The 24,053-nt window shown below is 47.3% G+C and overlaps 1 protein-coding gene across 1 annotated transcript; it reads left to right on the forward strand.

The window, feature by feature from the left end:
• Positions 1-7,651: 7,651 nt before the first annotated feature.
• Positions 7,652-10,978, forward strand: Znf579 (zinc finger protein 579). The gene is made up of 2 exons (XM_021663489.2): positions 7,652-7,807; positions 8,920-10,978. Exon 2 carries the CDS (start codon positions 8,922-8,924, stop codon positions 10,605-10,607), a length of 1,686 nt encoding a protein of 561 aa, XP_021519164.1. The 5' UTR covers positions 7,652-7,807; positions 8,920-8,921; the 3' UTR covers positions 10,608-10,978.
• Positions 10,979-24,053: the final 13,075 nt, after the last annotated feature.

A 24,053-nucleotide genomic window follows, 5' to 3' on the forward strand; every position in this document is an offset into this window, starting at 1 on the left:
TTGTCCCACCCTCTGCACTTCAAGCCTTGCTGTGCATCTTTGCACTGTCCGTGATCACATCCAAATGTCCACCTTGAACTACCTAGCTCTATCCAACTCTCATTGCTCATACACTAGAATATAAAGCCTACATTTTATATATAATGGCATGATGGCACATGCCATTTCAGAGGCCCCGAAAGATTTTAAAAGCTGTGTGTGTGTGTGTGTGTGTGTGTGTGTGTGTCTGCATGTGTGTGTGTTGTGGAGAAATGGCTCAGAGGTTAAGAGTACATACTGCTCTTTCAGAGGACCTGAGTTCAGTTCTCAGAACCCACATCAGGCAGCTCACAATCTCCTGTAACTCCAGTTCCAGGGATCCTACACCTCTGACCTCTGAGGGCACCTGTACTCTCATGAAGACTCAAAAGACTAAAATTTTGTGTGTGGGGACAAGTAACAGGGTATCATGTTGCCCATGCTAGCCTCAAACTGGCTCTGAAGTAGAGGCTAACCCTGAGCTTTCTACTCTGCTACCGCTTCCCAAATGCCGAGATAACAGTCTCATGCCGCGTCTACTGGAGAACAATTTTCTACGAAACTCACGGCTGCCTTGGAAGGTTAAAGTAAGAGGAGACATCTAGAAAGCCTCTGTGATTGTTGAGAGCAAGAAACGTTCTATATCTTTTTTTAATTAAATTTTTATTTTTTATATTAGTTACAGTTTATTTACTTTGTGTCCCAGCTGTAGCCCCCACCCTCATACCCTCCCAATCCCACCCTCTCTCCCTCATCTCCTCCCTGCCCCTCTCTAAGTCCACTGATGGGGAGGTCCTCCTCCCCTTGCCTCTGACCCTAGTTTATGAGGTCTCTTCAGGATTGGCTGCAATGTCCTCACAGCGATCTGCCTGCCTCTGCCTCCCTGAGTGCCTGGCTAATGTCCGATGTCTTAATCTGGGAATCATTCGTTCACCCATTCATTCATGAGTGTGTGTGGTGTGTGTGGCTGCCCATGAAGACCTGAGGTTGACTTGAAGTGTCTTCCTCAACCACTCCTCACCTTACTTCATTTTTTTTTTTTTTTTTTTTTACAGTGTGTGTGTCTTTGTGCCATGGCATGAGTGTGGAGGGCAGAGAGCAACCCTCAGAAGTTCTTTCTTTCCTAACATGTGGGTTCCATTATCAAATTCGGGTATCAGGCTCTCAGGGAACTTCTTTACACATTGAGCCATCTCACCAGTCCCCCACACACACCGTACTTTTTGAGCCAATCTTTCTCTGAATCTGAAGCTCTCATCTCTCATCTCATTAGCTGGCTGGCTAATGAGCTATTGCCTATCTTCACTCCCTACAGAATCTCACTGCACCAGCCTGCTTTTACATGGTTCTGAACTCAGATCCTTCTGCTTGAAAAGCAGGCACCTTACCTAATGAACCATTTCCCTAACCTTGGTGTTATGTTTTTGTTTGTTTTGTTTTGTTTGTATTTTACAGTGCTAAGATGGAACAAGGGCCCTGTGCAAGGCAAGTGTTTTACCACTCTGCTGGGGTTCCTTTTAAACAATTTTGCTCAATTGTTCATTCACATTATGCACTTTTTTGCTTGTTTGCTTGTTTTTTTGTTGAGACAAAGTTTCTCTGGGAAGTCCTGATTGAACTGATTCTGTAGACCAGGCTGGTCTTGAACTCAGAGATCCACTTGCCTCTGTCTCCAGAATACTGGGATGAAATGTGCCACCACCTGGCACATGGTACGCTTTTTATCTATGAGTCTTAGCATCGCGAGGAAGAAAGTGAGAGATACTCAATGGGAAAATAAGTATTTTTGGTCAAGACCCATAATTGCCAGTTTGAAAAAGTTCCATCCCTTAGGAACAACGTCATTTTCCAGAGATGCTAGAGCTCAGAGGCATTCTCACTGTTGTTAGTGGTAAAGGCTCTTGCTGCCAAACCTGACAACCTGAACTCACACTCTGTGACGTACATGGTGAAAAGAAAGAAAGGATTCCTGCAAGTTGTCCTGTGATCTCCACGGATGTACCATGGTATATTCATGCTACCCCAAATAAAGAAATAAAAATGTAAAAAAATCAAGAGTTATTTTCTAGGGGCTGGAAAGATGGCTTCAGGGGTCAGAGCTGCTTTCACAGAGGGCGGGAGTTTGAGTCTCAGCACACACATGATGGCCCACAACCATCTGTAACTTCAGTTCCAGGGGATCTGATGCCCTCTTCTGGCCTCCATGGGAAATAGGCACAGACATACATGCAGGTAAAACACCTGTATGCATTAAATAAATAAGTTTTATATTTTATTTAATGTATATAACACATTAGACACACACACATACAGTAATTTTCATTCTAATAGAGGTCCAGAAACAAGATTTACTCTTTCTGAGTAAAGTAAATCTTTAGGTCATGCTATCCCAAATCAGAACTTGGGAGGCAGAGGCAGGAGTGTATCTAGACTTCAAGGATGGCTGAGCTAAATGAGACCCTGTATCAAAACAGTAAAAATAGAGCTAGACAGTGGTGGCACACACCTTTAGTCCTGGCCCTGGGGATGCAGAGGCAGGTAGATCTCTGAATTCAAGGCCAGCCTGGTCTCAAAAAAGAAAAGAAAAAAAATACATATATAAAAATACATATATATATAAAATAGAACCCAAAATGTATGAGTTGGAGAAATAAGGCCTGTTTCCCTAGACACAGGCACAATCCTTGAAGGCAAGCCAGGTCTTGAAAGAAGGAAGCTGAGCACAATGAGCACATGGAAAGATGCCAGGGTTGTCATAGAGACAGAAACCACCTGTGGCTAGGGCATAATGAATGGGAGCCTAAGGAGGCCATAGTGTCCACCCACCTCACCTCCACCACAATCTAACAAAATCTAAGCAACCAATAACAAAACTCACAAAATCTGAAAGAAAAAGAAGTCACTCTCTTCCCAAGCATACCTATGCCAGGAGCTGGTAGCCAAACCTCCCTCCCCGTGGCCAGATTTTACAGTTGTTGTAATGGAGGAGAGAGCAGAACCTCTATATCTCCAAAGCATTAATTCCTGTACGGATGCTGGCAACTCCCAAATCTCTCTTTGAGGCAGAGCTCCTGTTGGCTAACCTGCAAGCTCACCTGACTTCTGCCTCTCTCTCCCCTCTTTGATTCCTTTCAGCCCCCCACTCCTCACCATTAAAGGGCCCAAAGTCATAGTCCTCATTCTTCTGATAGGGCCTATTTCTCATCCACCTGCCTCTACCTCCAAAGTGCTGGGTTTGGGCCATCAAGTCTGGTTTATGCTGGGATCAACCTGCAAGCTAGACAGGCACTCCTCCAACTGAGATACATCACCAACCACTTTTACACCCTTTTATTTGCCCACAAATGTATGGTGCTAAGAGCAGTACAGTGAAACTTGCCTTCATGGAGTTTCTTTAGTACTCAGAGGGAGATGGCCACCAACTGAAGGAGAACCCCAAGTCTAGGGTTTGTTTAAGTTAAGCACAATGTTGAAAAACAAGGGTGAGGTTCACCAGATGGCTCAGGAGTAAAGATGCCTGCTGTCAAGCCTGATGACTTGAGTTCAGCCTTTATGCCCAACATGGTAGAAGGGGAGAACTGAATCCTGCAAACAGCCCTTGGACTTCCACATGCACACTTTAGCACACACGAATCCCTTACACACATAATAAATACATAATATATAACAAAATTATTTTGAAGAAGAAAATTGGGCAGAGAGATGCCTCAGTGGTTAAGAGGTCGTGCTGCACCAACATCTCCAGGGAGATCTGACGTCTTTTCCAGCTCTCACTGCACAAACACGCGCACTCCAGCTCACGCATATGAAAACAAAATACGTAAGTGGCAATAATAATAATTCTTTTTTTTTTTTTTAAAGAAAGAAAACTAGAGCTGGGCGCAGTAGTGCACACCTGTAATCCCAGCATTCAGGAATGCAGAAATAGGTAGATCACTTGAGTTCAAGGCCAGCCTGGTCTACAAACCAAGGCTACACAGAGAAATTCTATCTCAAAAAAAAAAGAAAGTTGAGAGAGAGAGAGAGAGAGAGAGAGAGAGAGAGAGAGAGAGAGAGAAAGAAAGAAAGAAAGAAAGAAAGAAAACTGAGGATCATTTTAGCTAGCATGCACCAAACATACATCTCTGGGGATGTCTGAGGCAAGGAAACCCTTACAGAAATAAATCCAAAGGAAGGATGACATTACAGGCAAAGGAAGCAGGAGGTCGGCTATTAAGTGAGGGAATATTGGTTGTGTTTGTCTTTGTAGCCATAGCATTCTGAACACCAAAGCAGAAAGATCACAAGTTTAAGGCCAGCCTGGGCTAAATAGCTAGAGTTTGCTCCCCACCTGCCCACACCCATCACCAGAAATTAGGTGAGGGTCAGAAAGAATGATACAGATGTTGAGGGCTGTTGGGGGAAGGGCGGTTTTATTCCTAAGCACGCTCAGCGCAGAAATGAGGTGTGGCTGGGCCAGTGGGACCGCTTATCAAGTAAAGATGGTTGTTGCCAAGGAGGACGACCCGAGTTCCATCTCTGGAACCCACAGGGTGGAAGAAAAGAACTGGCTCCCACAGGTTGTCCCCTGATTTCTCTGGGCACACATAAACCTTTTTTGTTTGCTTTTATTTCGTTTATTTAAGTCAGGAGCTGTAAACTGTGGGACTGGATTCTAGGCTGGAAGCAAAGGAGCTAGTGAGAAAGCTATTGTCGTGGTAATGGTGCGTGCCCTTTAATCAGCTCGCCTCCCTCATAGGGGTACCTTCCCAGTAACTTCTCACCCTCTAGCCTGCACCTACGTCTCCCCCATATCCAGCCCTGCCTCTGCGAGGGTTCCTTGGGAATGTGTCTAAAACCCTAATCGGCTCATATGACTCTGCTGCCTAAAACCTCAATGTGCCCTCAGTGCTCTCCGAATAACTCCACGCTCAGGTGGCCACAGCCCTTGCACGGGACCCAAGTTTTTTTCTCTCTCTCTGGCAACCATGGATGCCCAAGACTCCAAGTAACAGTTCCCTTGTTCTCTTCTGTCTAAAATTCTTCCTTTTTACCCATTTCTAAATTTGTTCCTTTTCTTTTTTTTTTTTTTCCTTCCCGCCCCCTTTTTGTTGTTTGCTCATTTGTTTATTTGCAACTAGGGCTCAGACAGTCCAGTCTGGTCTCCAACTCCTTATATCATTATAGTATGGAATCTTCATTGCCCAGTCTCCACCTTTTAAGTGTTGGGATCTCAGGTATGCACCACCATGGGACCCCTTTCACTCTCCTTATTCTTCTTCTCCTCCTCTTCCTTCTTTTCCCTTTCTTTCTCCCTCTCTCTCTCAAAAAGAATGTATTTTTATTTGATGTGTTTGCCTGCCTGTATGTGCACCCCATGTATGTTTGGTGTTCTGGAAGCCAGAAGAGGGTGGCAGGTCACCTTGGAAGTGGAGTGTTATAGAGGGATTGTGAGCTGCTCTGTGGGTACTGGGAACCCAGTCCAGATCCTCAGCAAGAGCAGCAGGTGCTTCTAACCACAGAACCACCTTGCCAGTCTCCAGGCCATTGATACAAGCACACATAGAGACACAGGATTGGTGGCCTTTATGTTTTCTTTCCTGTGACCATACAGTAAGCTGCTTCCTCCCCTCCATCCCCTTATTCCTCAGATCTCTTACTGAGATTTCCCCATTCACAGTGATTTTCGGTAGTGGACCAGCTAGATCGCTCAATAAGTACAGGCCTTGTCCCCAGGCCTGAGGATCCAAGTTCCATCCCAGGATAAGACCTACATTATAAAATGAGAAAACTGGCCTTGAAAGTTGTCCTCTGCCCTTCACACATGCATCATGGTGTGTGTGCACCCCACACACATAAATAATAAATATTTTATTATTTATAAGTGTGTATGTCTGTGAGTATGTACTCAGAAGACAGAAGAGGGTGTGAAAGCTGAAGGTACAGGGAGCCTTTGAGTTGGGTGATGGAAACTAAACTCTGGTCTTTGGGAACAGCAGCAAACACTCATAACCACTGAGCCATCTCTTTAGCCCCATACACTTGTATTTATTTATTTACTGTGTGTGTGAATGTGTGTTTGTATGTGTGTGTGAGTATATGTCTGTGTTTACATGTGTGCGTGTTTGTATGTGTGTATTTGTATGTGTGTGTGTGCATGTGTGTATGTGTGTCTATATGTGAGAGTCTATGTGTATGTGTGTGCATGTGTGTATGTGTGTCTATATGTGAGAGTCTATGTGTATGTTAGTATGTGTGTGCGTTTGTATATGTCTATGTGTGTATGTTTGTATGTGCATGTGTGCATTTGCATGTGTGTGTTTGAGTGTGTGTATGTGGGTGAGTGTGTGTATATATGTGAGTGTGTTTGTAAGTATGTGTGAGTCTGTGTATCTGTGTATGTCAAAATGTGTGCATGTTTTTATGTGTGTGTGACTGTGAGGATGTGTGAGACTATGTGTTTGTGTGTGTGTGTGTGTCTGTGCGCGCGCGCACAGATGCACAAGTGTGGAAGTCAGAGGCCAATTCACAGGAGTTGATTCAGTTTTCTCTCTCCACTGTGTGGGTCCTGGACATCTAATTCATGGCATCAGGCTTTGCAATGAGCCATCTTGCCAGCCCCAAATATCTACATTTTTCTTTAAGAAAAAAAAAAAAAATGCAGCAATGAACCTAGCACAAATATGATATTGCATCATTCTGGTTTCTGGCAGATAAATTCCTGGAATTGCTAGATTATTAAAGCTTTCCAAACCTCTACTCACCCCAGACACGTACAACAGGAACTGTTTTCCCACCCTCTTGCCAACAATGTTTGGCATGAATCCCCCCCCCCAAAAAAAATAAAACAAACAAACAGAAAAAGCAGGCAGATTCCTGCACCGGGCCTTTTTCTCCCCACATAAACTTTGAGATGTGGCCCTGTTGGTCCCCTCAGGCAGGCTGAAACATTAAAGTTCTAGGTTCAATGGAACATGGTTGCCAAGGAAGACTAGAAGAATGACATTCACTCCCATTGAAAGCCCCTCCCTGTCCATCCCTGCATCCCTGCAGCACTTTCCGAAGCAGAGCGCTTCCCTCACCACACCAGCAGTGACTGTTCTCTTCCATCCCCTTACTACGAATTTTGCCTTCATAGATCCAGCACCAAGGACAGAGGCAGCCCACAGTAGGTGCTCTGATAAAACCGGTCGGGTTGCGATCCTGGGGCCTGCCATAAAAGGGGAAACTGAGGCTCAGAGAAGAGAGAATTGCTTGCCCAGGCAACCAAAGGAAGGCGGAAATCAGGCCCTATTATAGAAGGCGGATACCCTCTGAAGCCTGTATCACTTACTGCTTCGTTCATCTCTGCCTTCTCCAACCCTCCTTCACACCCAGCAGCCAGGCACAGTGCCTGGCACCGGGAGGGGTTGATAAATGCCTGTTTGTTGAAATAAGTATATGTTATCTGTTGGGAAATGGAGGAGGGGTAGTAAGCTGGATCCAGAGTCCCAGGTTTATAGCCCCCTCCCCCCTCTGGGGGTCCAAAAGACAGGCTTTCAGCCCCTTCCCCTCCCGAGATCCAGGAGCCGCACCGCCCTCCTTCTCTGGCCCCCAAGTCCCTAGCCCTCCACTTCCGGCTTCTCAGCCTGTCTTTCCTCTTCTAGCCTCCGACCAAACACCGAGTTTCCGGGGGGGGGGGAAGGCTTAGGCTGTAACACCAAGCCCAGCCTCCTCCTCCACCCCTCACCACGCTCAACCCCCTCCCTCCCCGCCACCACTGGCGATCGCCCGGCAGCAGGGAAGGAAGAAAGGAGCCCAGGAGGCAGAGGTAAGACTGGCGCCCAGAGACTGGGAACGAGACCCAGGCCCTGCGCGGAGCAATTCGCAAGGCCTCGACCCTCGGCCCCAGTTCTGCAGATCATACATACCCGGAACAGATAGCCTCTCTTCGACCTAGGGCCCCCCACCCCGACAGCCGGCAGACTCCACGCCCTCCCCGTCACCACGCCCGGCCAGGGGTCTGGCTTCTCAACCCTGGGGATTTTCTGCAGCTGAGCCCCTAGTCCCCTCCTTCCCCTTGTCTTGTGGGTGGCGGCCCCCTACCCAGCTCCTTCCTTCATCCGGACTTAGGGGCTGGGTCTACTTGCAAGAGTCTAGTTTGCCTATCCTGTTCTGAGACCTGGAAGTCCTAGCCTTCAGTCTTACTGCCTGAGACCCAGGGGCCCAAGACTCAGCCCTCCTTCAATTCCAGGAATCTAGACCCCAGCCTCCTCCTTCAGACCCAGAGCACAGACCCCAGCCTCCTCCCTCAGACCCAAGAGCACAGACCCCAGCCTCCTCCCTCAGACCCAAGAGCACAGACCCCGGCCTCCTCCCTCAGACCCAAGAGCACAGACCCCACCCTCCTCCTCAGACCCAAGAGCACAGATCCAGCCTCCTCCCTGAGGACCAGAAGCTTAAGCCCTGAGGCTCCCTGGCCCCTCCCAGGCCCTGACTTCTGGACACATACACTCTGTTTCCAGGGCCTCTTGATTTTGAATTCCACCCTACTTGGGCCCCAAGGGTAGACTGGTTTCCAACCCCTCCAAGAATATTCAAGCCTCAGGGCCCTAGAGCAAAAATCAGTTGGCTGACTTTGTCTCCCTGTGTCTCCTATGTATTCGTCTTATTCTGTCTTCCTGACTGTTTCCACCTCTGATCTCCATGTCTCTCTCTCTCTCTGTCTCTCCCTTCTGTTTCTCCTGGACCTTGTTGCCCTTTCGTACTTCACCTCCTCTCCTTCACTGTCTCTGTCCCTTTCTGCCTCTGATATATCTCTCCCCTCTTCATCTGTCTCCACTTCTGGACTGAGTATCTACCCCCCTCTATTTCTGCTCTTCACCTCACCCCACATCATTCACCTCTTCTCCCCACCCCTGCCTCTCCCCCTTTTCCCCACAGGCATGGATCCACAGCCCCCTCCACCTGCCCAGGGCAGCCCACCTCACCGTGGCCGAGGCCGTGGCCGTGGCCGCGGCCGTGGGCGAGGCCGTGGTCGTGGCAGAGGGGGTGCTGGAGCCCCTCGAGCCCCTCTGCCCTGCCCCACCTGTGGTCGTCTCTTCCGCTTCCCTTACTACCTGTCTCGACACCGGCTGAGCCACTCGGGCCTCCGGCCCCACGCCTGCCCCCTGTGCCCCAAAGCTTTCCGCAGGCCTGCCCACCTTTCGCGCCACCTTCGTGGCCACGGGCCCCAGCCGCCGCTGCGCTGCGCTGCCTGCCCACGCACCTTCCCGGAGCCGGCCCAGCTCCGGCGCCACCTGGCCCAGGAGCACGCGGGCGGCGAGGTGGATCTGTCCACACAGAGGGCGGTGAAGGAGGAGCCTGAGCCCAGTTGGGGTCCGCAGGACGAGGGCGTGGGGCAGCCTGCCGTGGTGGTGGCCGGTGCAGAGGACACAGCAGCAGTGTGGCCCGAAGCGTGGCCCGCGGGGGACCCGGCCCCGGTGGCTGCCCCCACAAACACCGATCCTCGGGAATCAGAAGCCGAGGCGGCCGAGCCGGGGGCAGCGGAGCTAAGGGCAGAGTTGGCCCTGGCCGCGGGGCGACAGGAGGAGAAACAGGTCCTCCTCCAGGCTGACTGGACGCTGCTGTGTCTCCGCTGTCGCGAAGCCTTTGCCACGAAGGGAGAGCTCAAAGCACACCCGTGTCTGCGCCCCGAGGGCGAACAGGAGGGCGAAGGGGGACCCCCACCGCGTCCCAAGCGACACCAGTGTTCCATCTGCCTCAAGGCCTTTGCCCGGCCCTGGTCCCTGTCGCGTCACCGGCTAGTCCACTCCACCGATCGGCCTTTTGTGTGTCCAGACTGCGGCCTGGCCTTCCGCCTGGCCTCCTACCTCCGCCAGCATCGCCGTGTCCATGGCCCTCTCAGCCTGCTGGCCCCGCTACCCGGAGCCGGCAAGAAGGACGACAAGGCCGCAGGTGGACGGAACTCAGGGAAAGGGCCTGAGGGGGGCGAAGGGGCAGAATGTGGGGGTGCATCCGAAGGGGGTGAAGGCGGGCAGAATGGAGGAGATGCCACCCCAGCCCGGCCTCCAGCGGGGGAGCCGCGTTTCTGGTGTCCGGAGTGTGGCAAAGGTTTCCGACGCCGGGCACACCTGCGCCAGCACGGGGTCACCCACTCCGGGGCACGCCCTTTCCAGTGCGTGCGCTGCCAGCGGGAGTTCAAGCGACTAGCGGACCTGGCCCGCCACGCTCAAGTCCACGCCGGGGGTCCTGCCCCTCACCCATGCCCGCGATGCCCGCGCCGTTTCTCCCGCGCCTACAGCCTTCTGCGCCACCAGCGCTGCCACCGCGCAGAGCTCGAAAGGGCAGAGCTGGAGAGGGCCGCAGCACTGCAGTCGCTCCAGTCCCAGGCCTCACAGTCGCCCCAGCCTCCGCCGCTTAAACAGGAGGTCGAAGGGTTCCCTCTGTCCGTCTCCCACATCAAGGAGGAGCCTTCCTCACCTGGCACCCCACCCCAGTCCCCGCCGGCTCCTCCTGTCTTTCTCAGCGCCTCCTGTTTTGACAGCCAAGACCATTCAGCTTTTGAGATGGAGGATGAGGAGGTGGACAGCAAGGCCCACCTACGCGGATTGGGGAGCCTGGCCTCCTGACCCTCACATCCACCCTCCGCCCTTCCAGTTGAGCTCCCGGTTTGCAGTAAAAAAGAAGAAAGCTGAAGGAGAGGTGCCTCCTCTGCTACCCCTGAGCCCTGGGTCATTCTCCTTCCCCTTTACTCACCCTTAGACCCCTATGCTGGTTAGGAACCTCTCACCAACGCGTGTCGAAAGTAAGGCAGGACAAGGCGGAGAACACTTGGCTAGAGGGTCGGAGACTGCTGGGTTTGTCCCAGCCTGCCCGTTCCCCATTACAAACACTGGAAACTGCCACCTCTTTGGAACTGCCAGACCCTGGGGGCTCCCAGTGAGAAAGGTCTGCCCTCGTTCCTCTGTCTCTGTGAATAAATGTGAGTTCGTGCAACCCACGATTGAGGCTGTCTGTGGAGGCGGGGGTTGGGTGAGTCAGGGTTTACTCACACTTGGGTTCAGAACAAGGTTGCCCACACACCAGATCCCTGGAGGATGTCCGATATCAATGAAGCAAGAAGTGTGTGACCCTTGAGTTGATTGAGAAGAAAGTTGAATGTGCTGAGACTGAATGCCATGATGGCTGTGCACAGGAGCCCTGCTTGCAGTTCAGCAAATCAACATGTTATGCACTGTTTTCATTTCTAGGGCAGATTTCTAGACACAGAATTATTGCTCTTATGTGGGAACTCTACAGCTCTCCTTCTGAGAAAGCACTAAATGTTTTCCAAAAATTCTTGTTGCATTCGTGAAGGTGCCAATAGATTCCATTTTCCTGAGGAAACCCAAGTACCAGATATGATCTGAGTTCGCTGTGGTGGTGCATAACTGTACTATCAGTAGGTAAGTGCACTTGCAGCTGAGCTTCAGGACCTGAGTTCAATCTCTGAGACCCGAATGGTGGAAGTAGGATGACTCCTGTCAGTTGTCCTCTGAGCTCCACATGCTAACCATGATGTGTGTGCATGCATGCACATACACACTCATATATGCATGCAAAATAAATAAATAAATATTTTAAAAAAACATCTTATTAGGGAAGAGATGGAGAGAGATGATATAGAACAAGGAGGATAGGAAGCACAGACCCATAGAAGCAGGACTGAAGGAGAGGGTCCTGGGGATGTGTCTCACAGGGAACGCATAGTTGTGCAAAAGGCACAGATGTGGCTGGCATGCTCAAGGAGCACAGAGACCAACATGACTACAGAGATATAAGTGTGCAAGGAAGGAGGCGGAGGCTTAAGAGATGGACTTGTTGCTTTTGCGAAGAAATCTAGTTCAGTTCCCAGTACATGGCAGCTCACAACCATCCATAATTCCAGTTCCAGTGGATTCAGTGCCTTCTGACCTCTACAGGCACGAGACACACATGTGGGGTACATATATATGCAGACAAAACTTTCATACATATAAATAGTAAAATAGTGCTGGAATGGTGGAATGTTTCATGCAAAAGCCAGAGGATTTGGCTTTCTTTTTTCTGTTTACCATGGTTTTGTGAAATTTTTAAAACAATCAGAAAATGAGAGAATTATGCTAAGGTCCTAGAGTCCAAAATTAGTATGTCCCATGTTTTCTTCTTAATAAATAAATCCATTCTTTCATCTACCCATCTGGTCATCATCTATCCATAACCTATCCATCCACCATCATTCATTCATTCATTCTACCCATTTGTTCATTATTCATCCATTATCATCTACTCATCGTTAATACATTCATCCATACATCTGTTTGTCACCATTGACACCTATACATCATACATCTATCCATCCATCTATCATCTATGCTTGTGATGGATAGCATTGCATTCATCATTCATCCACCTATCCATCACCCTTCATTCATTCCTCTGTCACCTACTGATATCCACCATTCATCTAACCATTTACCCATCCCTCTATTGATATATATCCATTATCCATCCATTCATTATCTATACATCTATTATACATCCATCCACCATAACCTATCCATTTGTGGTGGCTGCTGTTGCATTCATCATCCATTTCTCCACCATTCTTCATCCTTCTGTCATCTATTGGCATTTATCTACTACCCACCCACCCTAAACTCATCCATCATCTATTTATTATTCACCTACCTGTTATCTATTTACTCATTAATTCTTTTATTATCCATTGACATCTATCCATCCATCTATCTATCATCATCCATCCACCACTTTTTTTTAATTTTTTACTTAAAACCTTATTTTAGAGCAATTTGAAATCATGGTTTGAATCAAATTGGCCTTCATAGTCTCATAATTTGAATACTTTTTGCCCAGTAGGTGGAACTGTTAGGGAAGGGTCAGGAAGGATCCTTGCTGAAGAAGGTGTGTCATTGGGAATGGACTCTGAAGTCTGAAAAGGCCACACCATTTCCAGTTAACTCTCTCTGCCTCAGGCCTGTAGATGTGAACTCTCAAGCTACTGCTCCAGCCCCATGCCTGCCTGCTGCCATCATTCCCTTCATGACAGTCACGGACTCTAACTCTCTGAAACTGTAGGACCCAAGTAAATGCTTTATTTTATAAGTTACCTTGGTCATGGTGTCTTTTCACAGAAAAGTAAATAAGTCAGCAGGACACAGAGAAGTTATGTTAAAAGTATAGCATTCTCGTGTATCTAGTTAAGAAAGCCTTATTTTAAAGCAATTTACAAATATCATTTCAGTCCAAACACTTCAGCATTTACATCATAGCAAGTACCTAAGCATCTTGTCCTTAGAAAAATTTAAATACAATGAAATACACATGTTATTGTGTATTGTTGGCAAATTTTGACAAAGACACACAGACATACAACTAAAGAGAACAAAGCGCTCTCTAATATGAAGCTCCTTCCTGGCTTCTCTGAGAATACTTGGTGAGGAGTGAGACAAAAGTGTATGTAAGTCCACCCGGTGCCTCCCAAGGCAGCCCAGGCTGCATTCCTGCCTCCCTCTCCTCAGTCTCCCAAGCGCTAGGCTTATAGGTGGTTAACTGTAACCATGCTTAACTGATTTCCTTTACTTCCTTCCTTTTCTTTCATTCCTTTTCAGTCTTTTACATTTATTTATTTATGTTCAGTGTGTGTATGTAGGTAAGTGTGCCCAAGTATGTGGCTATGTGTGCCCAGCATGGAGTGGAGGTCAGAGGACAACTTGCAAGAGTCAATTCTCTCTCTCAAAACCATGGGGATCTCTGAGGATGGAGTCAGATCATCAGGCTTGGCTGCAAGAGCCTTTACCACCCTAGCTATCTCACTGACCCCAAACTCCACTCTTTGAAACCAAGAGCCTTGTTCTAGACAAGTGCCGTACTGCTGAGCCATATCTGCAGCCCCTTGCTGGGATTTGAGGCAAAAACTCTACCACTGAGGTGTACCCCCAGCTCTCTCACTTTAAAACCATATTTATTTTTGTTTTGTGTATGTGTGGCCCTCTCTGTGTGAACATGTGGGTGCCCAAAAGGACAAGGAGAGGGCGCTAGAATACCTTGAGTCTGGAGTGACAGGTAGTTGTGCCCTCCTCCTTTCTTTTGTCTCTGTTTTTGTCTCTCCAACTCTGTCTCTCTCCTTGCTGCCCATTTTTTGTTTCTGTTTCCTCCCCTCCGCTACTTTCTTCTTCTCTCTTTTTCTTTCCTGTCTCCTCACCTCTAACTCCCATCTTCTGCTAGAGCAATAATTGCTCTTAACTACTAAACCATCTCTAAGTTTCTCTTTTCATTTTTTATTTTGAGACAGAATCCCCCATTTTCCCAGACAGGCCTTGAACTCTGGACCACATCATTCCCACCAAGCCCAACCTGTATTCTTTGTTTTGCTTTGTTTTATCACAAAGTCTCATGTAATCCAGGCTAGCCTTAAATTTCCCATCCTTAACCTCTACCACCGAAGCTGGGATTACATGTATGTGCCACCTCAGCTGGGTTTTGTTTGCTTTTGTTCTGTTTTGTTTCAGACAAGCTCTTCCCATGTAGCCCAGGTTGGTCTCCAAGTCCATTTTCCTACTTCAGCCTCCTGAAGACTGGGATCACACATGGCCCCAACTATGGTATCCTAGCTTCTATTCTTTTTAAATAAGTCACTAAACAGGTACATGTGAGGAAGAAAGAAATGGCAATTAAGCTCCTTGCAGAGCTGGAATTTTCTACAACAATCCTTTGTCTACAAGGAAGTGTTGTCCCTTCTTTCCACATCCTGGCTTAGTTATTCATTCAATCATTTCTGTGCATCAAGTTGGCCTTGAGGGCATTGTTTTATAGGTTGGGTGTTGTGTTTTTTAGGCCCGGTGATGTGTTATAGGTTGAGTGACATCAGTTGGACTCCATGTTATCTATTGTCTTGGAGCTTTCCTGTCCTGATACAGGTGCAAACAGGAAAACAGAGACCACAGTGACAGGGACTTGGGCATTTTCCTCTCCCAGAGAGCAGAGGCTTCAAGAAGAGTAATTTGCTAGGTCTCTAGCATGAGAGTTGAGCCTCTTCCCGGCTGCCTCTGGAATGTGCCTGGGCAGCACCCCCAGCCTTCTTAAGCCTTATCTGCCACTGCCCACACAGTGCCAGGCAGAGAACTGACTGGACAAATAATCAGCCACCACTCTGAGCTCCCACCCTGCCCTGTGTGGAGGAGAAGGGAAATCATCAGGGAGAGAGGAAGAAGGAATGGAGAGAAGAAAACAGCGATAAGGAGACTGGGGGACACAGTGTGGGGACACAGAGACGCAAAGATCCAGAGTCAAGGAGAGAGGCAGATATGGAAACAGAAAGAGAGGGCAGGTGTGGAAAGATATAGGACGGGGGAGATAAAATAGGAGAAGGGAGAGAGGGCGAGAGACCAACTGTATCCAGGTCCACAGACTCAGCTGCTCTCCTGAGTCACTCCCATGTAGGCTTCCAGGGGCAGGCACCCTATCTTGGCTGTCTCTCTGCCTCTGTCTATTCCCAGTACAGGCCAGATGTCACCTCTCAAAAGTTTAATGGTCAGTTCTCTGCCTGGAGCAACTCTACCCTTCCCTCCAGGCCTCCCTGGAAGTGTTTCCAACCCAACCTTTTAGTGCATTCCACCCCTGTCCTCTACTGTCCCCCCCCCATATGACATAAATGTAAGATGACTCCCATGATCTCAGTTTTTTTTGGGGGAAAATGGTCCAGACAGGGTTTTTCTGTGGGTAGCTTTGGCTGTTCTGAAACTTACTCTGTAGACCAGGCTGGCCTCAAACTCACAAAAATCTGCCTGCCTCTACCTGTTGAGTGCTGGGATTAAAGGCATGCACCACTACCACCTGGCTTCCCCAGGATCTCTAAATTCATATATTCCATCTGATGCTTTCTCAGGTGCAGTAGTAGAGAGACATGGCAGGTGTTGCTCACCAGCTTTCCTGAAACCTAGGGTGATGGCTGTCAGTGGGCCTGGCCTCATCAAATGAAGTCCTAGCTAGCAAGGTACCAGTAAACTAAAACCTCAGTCCTAGGACCACACGGACTTGGGTGCCACCACAGTCTGAATGAACCTGGAGCAGGACCCAGCCCAGCCCACATCTTGAGTTCAGTCTTGTGACACCAGCAGCTGCCCTTTTGGGTGCCGCTTCATGTACAGTATAGAAAACAAACACAGTCTCCTGTCTTTTCCTGTCTTTTCAGCAAGCATGTTAGCCCAGCCCTCTCTGTTTTTCACCCCCCTGTTGCTGTCCTTCCAGTGCCACTATTTCTGCTTCTTTGTCTCTCTCTCTCTGCCTCTATCTCTGCCTCTCTATGACTGTCCCTATGTCTCTCTTCACATCTTTCTATGGATCTCTGTGTCTCTCTCCCTGTCTCTCCCTATGTCTGTCTGTTTCTGTTTAACTGTCTCTTTCATTGTCTTGTCTCTCTATCTCTGTGCCTTTTCCTCTCTCTACCACTGTCTCTTCATCTCTCTTTATGTATACAAACACACACACGTTTTTCTTTCTCTGTCTGTCAGTTTCTGTCCCTACATCACTTACCATCATGTCCATCATATCCTGTCAGGGGCTAGATGTCATCCATGCAACTTACTACCCACGATATTAACGGAATCATCTGGCCAAGTATAGATAGGAATTCTTTCTCTTTGCTTCCAGTCTACCCACCCGTCCCTTTTCTAAAGCTGTCACTACAAAGCACAAACAAGGGCTTGAAACTACAGAGATTAAACATTGCACTGTCTTGGAGGGTAGTGAACCCACACTAAGCCTCTTCCATTGCCTTTCTGTGGAAACCTTCAAAGTCCTGTGACTTATAGTCATATCCTCTCAGCCTCTGCTTCAGATACACACAGCATTTCCCTATACCTCTTTGTCTACACACGACCATCTTTCTGTAAGGAGAGTTATCATTTAGACTTAGTTTTGTTTCCCATTGCTATGATAAAATACCCTGAAAAAAGCAGCTTCGTAGAGAAAGGGTATAATTGGCTCACAATTCCAGTTAGTCCACAGTTGTGAGGAAGTGTAAAGAGCACAAACTTGAAGCAGTTAGTCACAGCACATCCACAGTCAAGAGCTGAGAATGGCAAATTGATGCAAGTGTGCTTGCATTCACTTTAGTGTCTCTGCTCTTACACAATCAGGTATCCCCTGCCCAGGGGATAGCACCACCCACAGTGGGCAGGTCTTCCCACCTCTGTGAACACGATCAAGATAATCTTCCACAGAAGTGCCCATGAGCCAGAAGACTCTAGACTGTGTCAAATTGACAGAACTACATAAAATTCCACCCTGCTGGGATGAGAGTCCATTTGACACTGGAGTACTCTATAGGTAAAAAGGAAGGATGGTGTAGCAATGCTATTTATAAATAGCATCACATAAGACTTCAATGCTTCTCTCTCTCTCTCTCTCTCTCTCTCTCTCTCTCTCCCTCTCTCCCTCCCCCTCCATTTGTGTGTGTGTGTGTTGCTCATGCATGAATATATGTTTGGAAGCCAGAGGAAAACCTCAAGTGTCATTCTTCAGGTGTTAGCCACCTTTTAAAATTTGTATTATATTTTTTTTTAGACAAAGTCTCTTTCTGGATGGCCTTGAATTCATCTGTAGCCGAGGATGACCTTGAACTCTGAATCCTCCTGCCTCTGCCTCCCAAGGGTGGGGATTATAGTCATACATCACTATGCCTACAATATTCCATGGTGGTCTTCCAGCTCTTACCTCCCTGGGATTACATGTGGGCTTCACATACCAAGATGTAGAGTGTCTTTACGGGGGACAATTCATGCCACTGCATTTCTCCATCCACATGGACTACATGCCAGCATGCAACCTCTGACAAGTTTAATTACTGATTCCCCATCTAGAAGTGTGTCTGAAAGGCCTGTAAGAGGGCTCTGAGAGCAAAGGCACTTGCCACCTATCCTGATAATGTGAGTTTGATCTCTAGGACCCAAATGATTGAAAGAAAGAACAAACTACTACAAGTTGTCCTCTGACCGCCATACAGTCTGTGGCAGGAACAAATTAAAAAAAAAAAAGATAATAAATCTAATTTTAAAAGAATGTGTGTGAAATAGAGCGGGTACAAAATTATCTAAACAATTAGTCTCTTGGCTTCTTTCTTCATCTCTTGAATGGAGTTAAAGCCACTCTCCTGCTCCACAAGAAGACCAACAGAGCCAACAAATCTAAGCCCAGGGGGTCCTGCAGAGACTGATGCACCAACTAAGGACAATGCATGGAAAGGACCTAAAAACCCTGCTCAGGTGGAGGCCATAAGCAGCTCAGCCTCCAAGTCAATCCCTAGTAAGGGGACCAGGGGCTGCTTCTGACATGGACTCTGTTGCCTGCTCCCTGATCACCTCGCCCTGGTTGCCAGGCCACAGAGGAAGAGGATGCAGCCAGTCCTGATGAGACTTGGTAGGCTTGGGCCAGTTGGTAGAGGAAGAATGTTCCACCTCTCTGAGGACTAAGGAAGGGAATGGGGTGGGGGAGAAGGAGGGAAGGTGGGACTGGAATGAGACAAGGGAGGGGGTTACGATTGGGGTGTAAAGTGAATAAATTTTAAAAAGTAAATTTAAATTAAAACAAAGCCACTCTCGCTCCTATATCCTCCTCATTGGCTCATTGGTCATCTACCTCTTCTCAAGGGGGAGTTAGAGGCCATGGGACTGACCATGCCATCAGCATTGGCTGCAGAGTAAACACACAGTAAATGAGCAAAGCAAGGATTGCATACTAGCCTACTCCCTACTTTACAGAGGAAGTGAGTGAGGCTCAAACAGACCAGGGGACAGCTGGACATGGTAACAAACATCTGTAAATCTCAACCTTTTGTTTTGCTTTGCTTATTTATTTATTTATTTATTTACTCATTTCTTTTTGAGACAGGGTTTCTCTGTGTAATCCTGGCTGTCTGAAACTCACTCTTTAGACCAGGCTGGCCTTCAACTCAGAGATCCACCTACCTCTGCCTCCTGAGTGCTCAGAGTAAAGGTGTGCATGTGCTACCACCACAAGTCTGCTTCAGTTTTTTTAATGTGAGCTTCACCCCAGGGCTTCCCACATGCTAAGAAAGGTCTCTACCAACTGAGCTACATTCCCAGCACTCTCTCTGTATTTTTATCACTGTTTGTTTGCTTTTCAAGTATAGCCTTGCCCTGTAGCCCAGGTTGCCCTTAAACATGTATACCCTAGCTTGACCTTGAGCTACAGAGCTTCCTGTCCAACCTCCTGAATGCTGAGGGTACAGATGTGCACTACCACCCAGTCCTTGTCTCCTCTCTCTATAGCTGGCCTGTGAGAAGATCTCTGTGAGAGCTGTGTGCTGGTTTTGTTTCTGTTGTATCCCAGAATCCAGACGTCCTTTCAACACACAGGTTGGGTGCTCAATAGTTATTTAATGTCCTTGTTCTGATAAAAATCCAGTCTCCACTGTAGTGACCTCGCTTCCTACTCTTGTCACATGGTCTCAGCTCAAACACCTCTTTCCTCCTGCACTCTTGTTCTATCAGGAATGTTGAGAGCCACTCCTGGGCTTGATTTTGCCACCTCTGTTAGATCAGGTACTAACTGTTTTGTAATCATTGACAGGACTGTCCAGATACTTTTCAGACACCCGTGGGACAAGGATGGAATCTATTTGCTGTAGCCTGGGGCCAGTCCTGTAGACTTCTGTTTTGTTTTGTTTTTCTTTCTTTATTACTTTGTGGGTTCTTCTCCTAACTGTCTTCTGATAATATCTTCTCTGGCTCAGCTCAGCTTCTCCTGGCTCAGCTGTCACCATCTGTCTTGTCTTGCTCTGCTGGTCCAATTCACTTTCAACTTTCCCCCATTTTCACTCTGCCTCATCTCGTTTCTTCTCTCTAGCCCTACTCAATCTTCTTTCTTCCTGCACTGTTTTCTCTGACCTTATTCTCTGACCCTACTCTTCTCTGAATTTACTGCCTACTCTATATCTCTCAGCCTTTTCTGCCTTTTTATGGCCTCTCCTATTCCCAGAAGTCCAAGATCCAATGATAGTGAAGGTCATAGGGTCCATTAAAGGGTCAGACACACAAAATAAATCACACCACATAGCCCCTTACTCTTGGCTCAGCTTATGCAAGGTCCAAAGAAGTGTGTAATAAGGTTAAATGGGAGTGAGAGAGAAAACAGTCACCTTGACTGACATATATCTTCCTGCACAAACTTCTGTGAAACAGTGTGGTTTGTGTGGGGGGTCCTAACTCTGCCACTGACCCCTAGCAGGACAAGGAGCAGAAAACTTAATCTCTGCAAGTCTCTCTTTCCTCAACTATGAAACACAGCTAAGAATAGGACCAACCTCCCTGGGGCTGCTGTGAGGATTAGCACAGGGGCTGGTAATACGCAGAGTTCAGTAAATACCAGCTAGAATTATTGCTAATCGCACAGGATTTATGCAACCATTAGACCCACTGTATTTGGCCATCAGTTTGGCTCTTCATTCCCCACACATTTCCTGAGGCAGGGAGAGAGAACCCAGCGTGACTTGGGCACTCTGAAATCTCCCATGTGACTGGGCTGTTGGGTGAGATGGGGTGAGACTGGAGATAAAATGGAGCAGGTGCCAGCTTTTGAGAGATCGGGGGCCAGGATGAGGAGCTTTGGATTCTTCCAAGAGCAATGTGGAGCAGGGGAAGCCATAGGAAAGAAGAAGGGCCAGGTCAAAGCTGAGCATCATGGGAAAAAAATGCCCTTTTGGGACTATGGTGGGCCATTCAGGAAACAGGCTGGAGATGGGAAAAGGCTAAGGTGATAGTCCATTTAGGAGAGGGTAGGTTCTGGAAAGAAGCCCCTGGGATTGAAGAAAGCACAGTTCTTAGCCTGTAGTTTCCAGAGTTTTTGAGCGCCCAAGTAGACTCCAGTGGGGTCTCTGGTCCTGGATATTCCCTGCCAAGTTGTAGAGTTTATATATAAACTAAAAATAGCATGACATAATTCAGCTGATAGGTGCTTGCCTAACACACACAAAGCCTTGGATTTGATCCCTAATACTACATTAAAAAAAAAAAAACCCACAGGTATACAGGGTTAGAGAGATGGCTAGGTGTAGAAGAGCACTTGCTGTTCTTGTAGAGGACCAGGGTTCTGTTCCCATGACCCACATGGCAGCTCACAATGGTCGCTAACTCCTGTGAGATCCAACACCCTCTCTGGCCTTCAGACAGATGCATGTGGTGAACAGACATACATACATTCAAAACACTCATGCAAATATAATAATAATAAATCTTTAAAAAAAAAAGCTAGATGTAGTGGCAAATATCTCTAATATCAGTGCTCAGGATGTGGAGGCAGAAGAATCAGAAGCTCAGAGTCATCCTTGAAGGCCAGCTTGGGCCACATGAGACGTTGTCATAAAAGAAAAGTGTGTGTGTGAGAGAGAGAGTGTGTGTGTGAGAGAGAGAGAATGGGGGCTCTTTCAATACTAAGTATTAAAGGTAGGGTCCAGATTCTCACATATGCTGGACAAGTGCTCTACCACTGAGTGACATCCCTAGCACCCACATATCTGATTGTGTCTGTGTGTGTGTGTGTGTGTGTGTGTGTGTGTGTGTGCACTTCGGCAGTCTTGGGGCCTTGCACAGGTGCTCTCTCATTGAGATGCATTCTGAGCCCTGTGTTTTGTTATCGCTGCTTTCAACTTTTCATTTTGAAATAAGGTCTCACAGAGTGGCCTCAAACTCTGTAACTCCCATGCCTTCCTCTCCTGAGTGCTTGGATTAGAGACCTGTGCCATCACTCCTGTGGCAGTTATTGTCTATAAAGTTGCCCAGAATACAGAATGAGCCATTACTAAACTATTGCCCTAGGAGAGAGTCAGATTTCCAAAAGATTGGTCATATTTTCATCAGCCACTCAGTACATAGCTCTGTTTATTTGTAAGTCTTTGCTCAAACATATATTGTGGGAGCCAGTAGAATGGCATATCCAGAAAAGGTGCTTGCTACCAAGTGTGACACCCTGAGTTTGATCCCCAGGACCCACACAGGACAAGGAGAGAACTTCCACACACATGCTGAGGCATGTATTGCATGCCTGTGCCCACATGCACACATACACACATAAATGTAAATACACATTTTCTTCAATGTTATTAAATTTACTTATTTATGTACTGTGTGCATGTGTAAATATGAGGGCATTGGTGTATCACAATGCATGTGTAGAAGTCAGAGAACGACTTGTGGGAGTCAGTTCTATTCTTTAACCACGTGGGTTCCAGGGATTGCACTCAGGTATTCAGATTTGCTGGCAAGTAAACCCACTGAGCCATCTTACTGGCCCCATAAATATATACTGTGTTTCATTGACACTGAACCCAAGACCAGCTGGCCTAACACAGTTTGTTGTTTTTTATTTGTTTCCTTTTGTTTTTAATACAGGAAGATCATGTGAGGTTAACTTGGCTACAGGATAATACTCTGACTCAAACAAACAAATAAACACTGTGATTATTTTTGTCATTCTTTCTCCCTTTTTTTGTCTTATTATTGGCCCTGGGGATCTAATCCAGGGCCTCACACTTACCAAACAAGTGCTTTCCTGTTGAGCTATTTCCTCAGCCCATTTTTATTAGTCATTATTAATTTTGTAAAGATTTATTTAGTGTGTGTGTGTGTGTGTGTGTGTAGTTCCTGCATAGGTCAAAAGAGGGTGTCAGATCTCTGAGCTGGAGTTTCAGGCATTTCTGAGTTACCTAGCATGGGTGCTGAGAACCAAACTCGAGTCCTCTACAAGAACAGCAAGTGTTCTTAACTACTGAGCCATCTTTCCAGCTCCTCAAAGTTGTATCTTTGGTCTTGGAAAAGAGATCAAAAGTTTGTTTTCCACTGTCCTCAAGTTGGATCAGTCATATGTCAAGTCACAAAGGGCCACGCTATTTGTTAGATAATGCAACAGTATTTAGCTCTCCTCAGATTGTGAGTCTGTGACCTCATAAAGTAATAATAATAGGCTGAAAGTCAGATGGAGGGTTGTGTGGCAATGCCTAAGAAAGCTGACGTTCTTTCTCCGCTCACTGAAGAATTTCCCTTCAAGGCCAAGACTAGTGAAAATGTGTCACTTCTTGCAAATGGGGGAAGATATTAACAGGCAGCAGCATGTTCAAGCAGTTCTTTGCCATCCCTGCTTATGAGAGCGCAGGGCTGGCTGGTGCCTTTCATGTCCATCCTCAGCGACAGTGTGTCACCAGGCTGAGACTGTTTGGAAGGGAAGAAACTCAACTCATGAATGTTTTGTGAACTGCTGAGGGTCAAAGCAAGTCGAAGAAGGTCAAAACTGGATGCTATTTATACAAAATTGAAAAACAGGCAACATGACACCCTATGGCAGTGATAGATTTATACACATGTAGCAAAATGTAGCAAAAAAAAAAAAACAAAAAAAAAAACAACACTTTTCTGTTTTAAATCAAACAGTAGCAGACACCTCACTAAGGCTCGTGGCTGATTCTGGGAAGAAAAACCAGGATTTGAAGAGGAAAAAGCACATAGAGGGCTTCAGTTATCTGGGAAGTTTTGTTTCTTAATATATTTATTTATTTAGTGTGTGGAGGTGTGCCTATGTGACACAGACTACATGCGGATGTGAGAGGACAATTTATAGGGTCAGTTCTCTGCTTCCATAACATGGATCCTAGTGATCAATCAAACTCAAGCTGTCAGGCTTGAAAGTAAACACCCTTATCCTTACCAACTGAGCCATCTTGCCAGCCCTTAAAGTGTCCTTTAACAATGTTCTGAACAGGAGTTGCAAGTACGTCTACCTCATATGAAAGGAAACTGAGGAACAGAGGCACTGGGACATTCACCAGAGATCCCAATTTTAGGCAGAAAGTAACAAAGTCAGGAGAGGGTCACAGGAGAAGCCCTTGAGGCTGGCATACAGGAGGACTGGAGGAAGAAGGCTTGGTGCCCAGAGCTCAACTCTAAAGAGGGGCATGGTGTGTGTGAGTGTGTACACCCTAGGGCCAGGCCTGGACTGTTCCTGCCACACCTGTGTGCTGAGGTCAC

The sequence above is a fragment of the Meriones unguiculatus genome, chromosome 14 (genome assembly GCF_030254825.1).
Source record: "Meriones unguiculatus strain TT.TT164.6M chromosome 14, Bangor_MerUng_6.1, whole genome shotgun sequence".
Classification (NCBI taxonomy): domain Eukaryota; kingdom Metazoa; phylum Chordata; class Mammalia; order Rodentia; family Muridae; genus Meriones; species Meriones unguiculatus.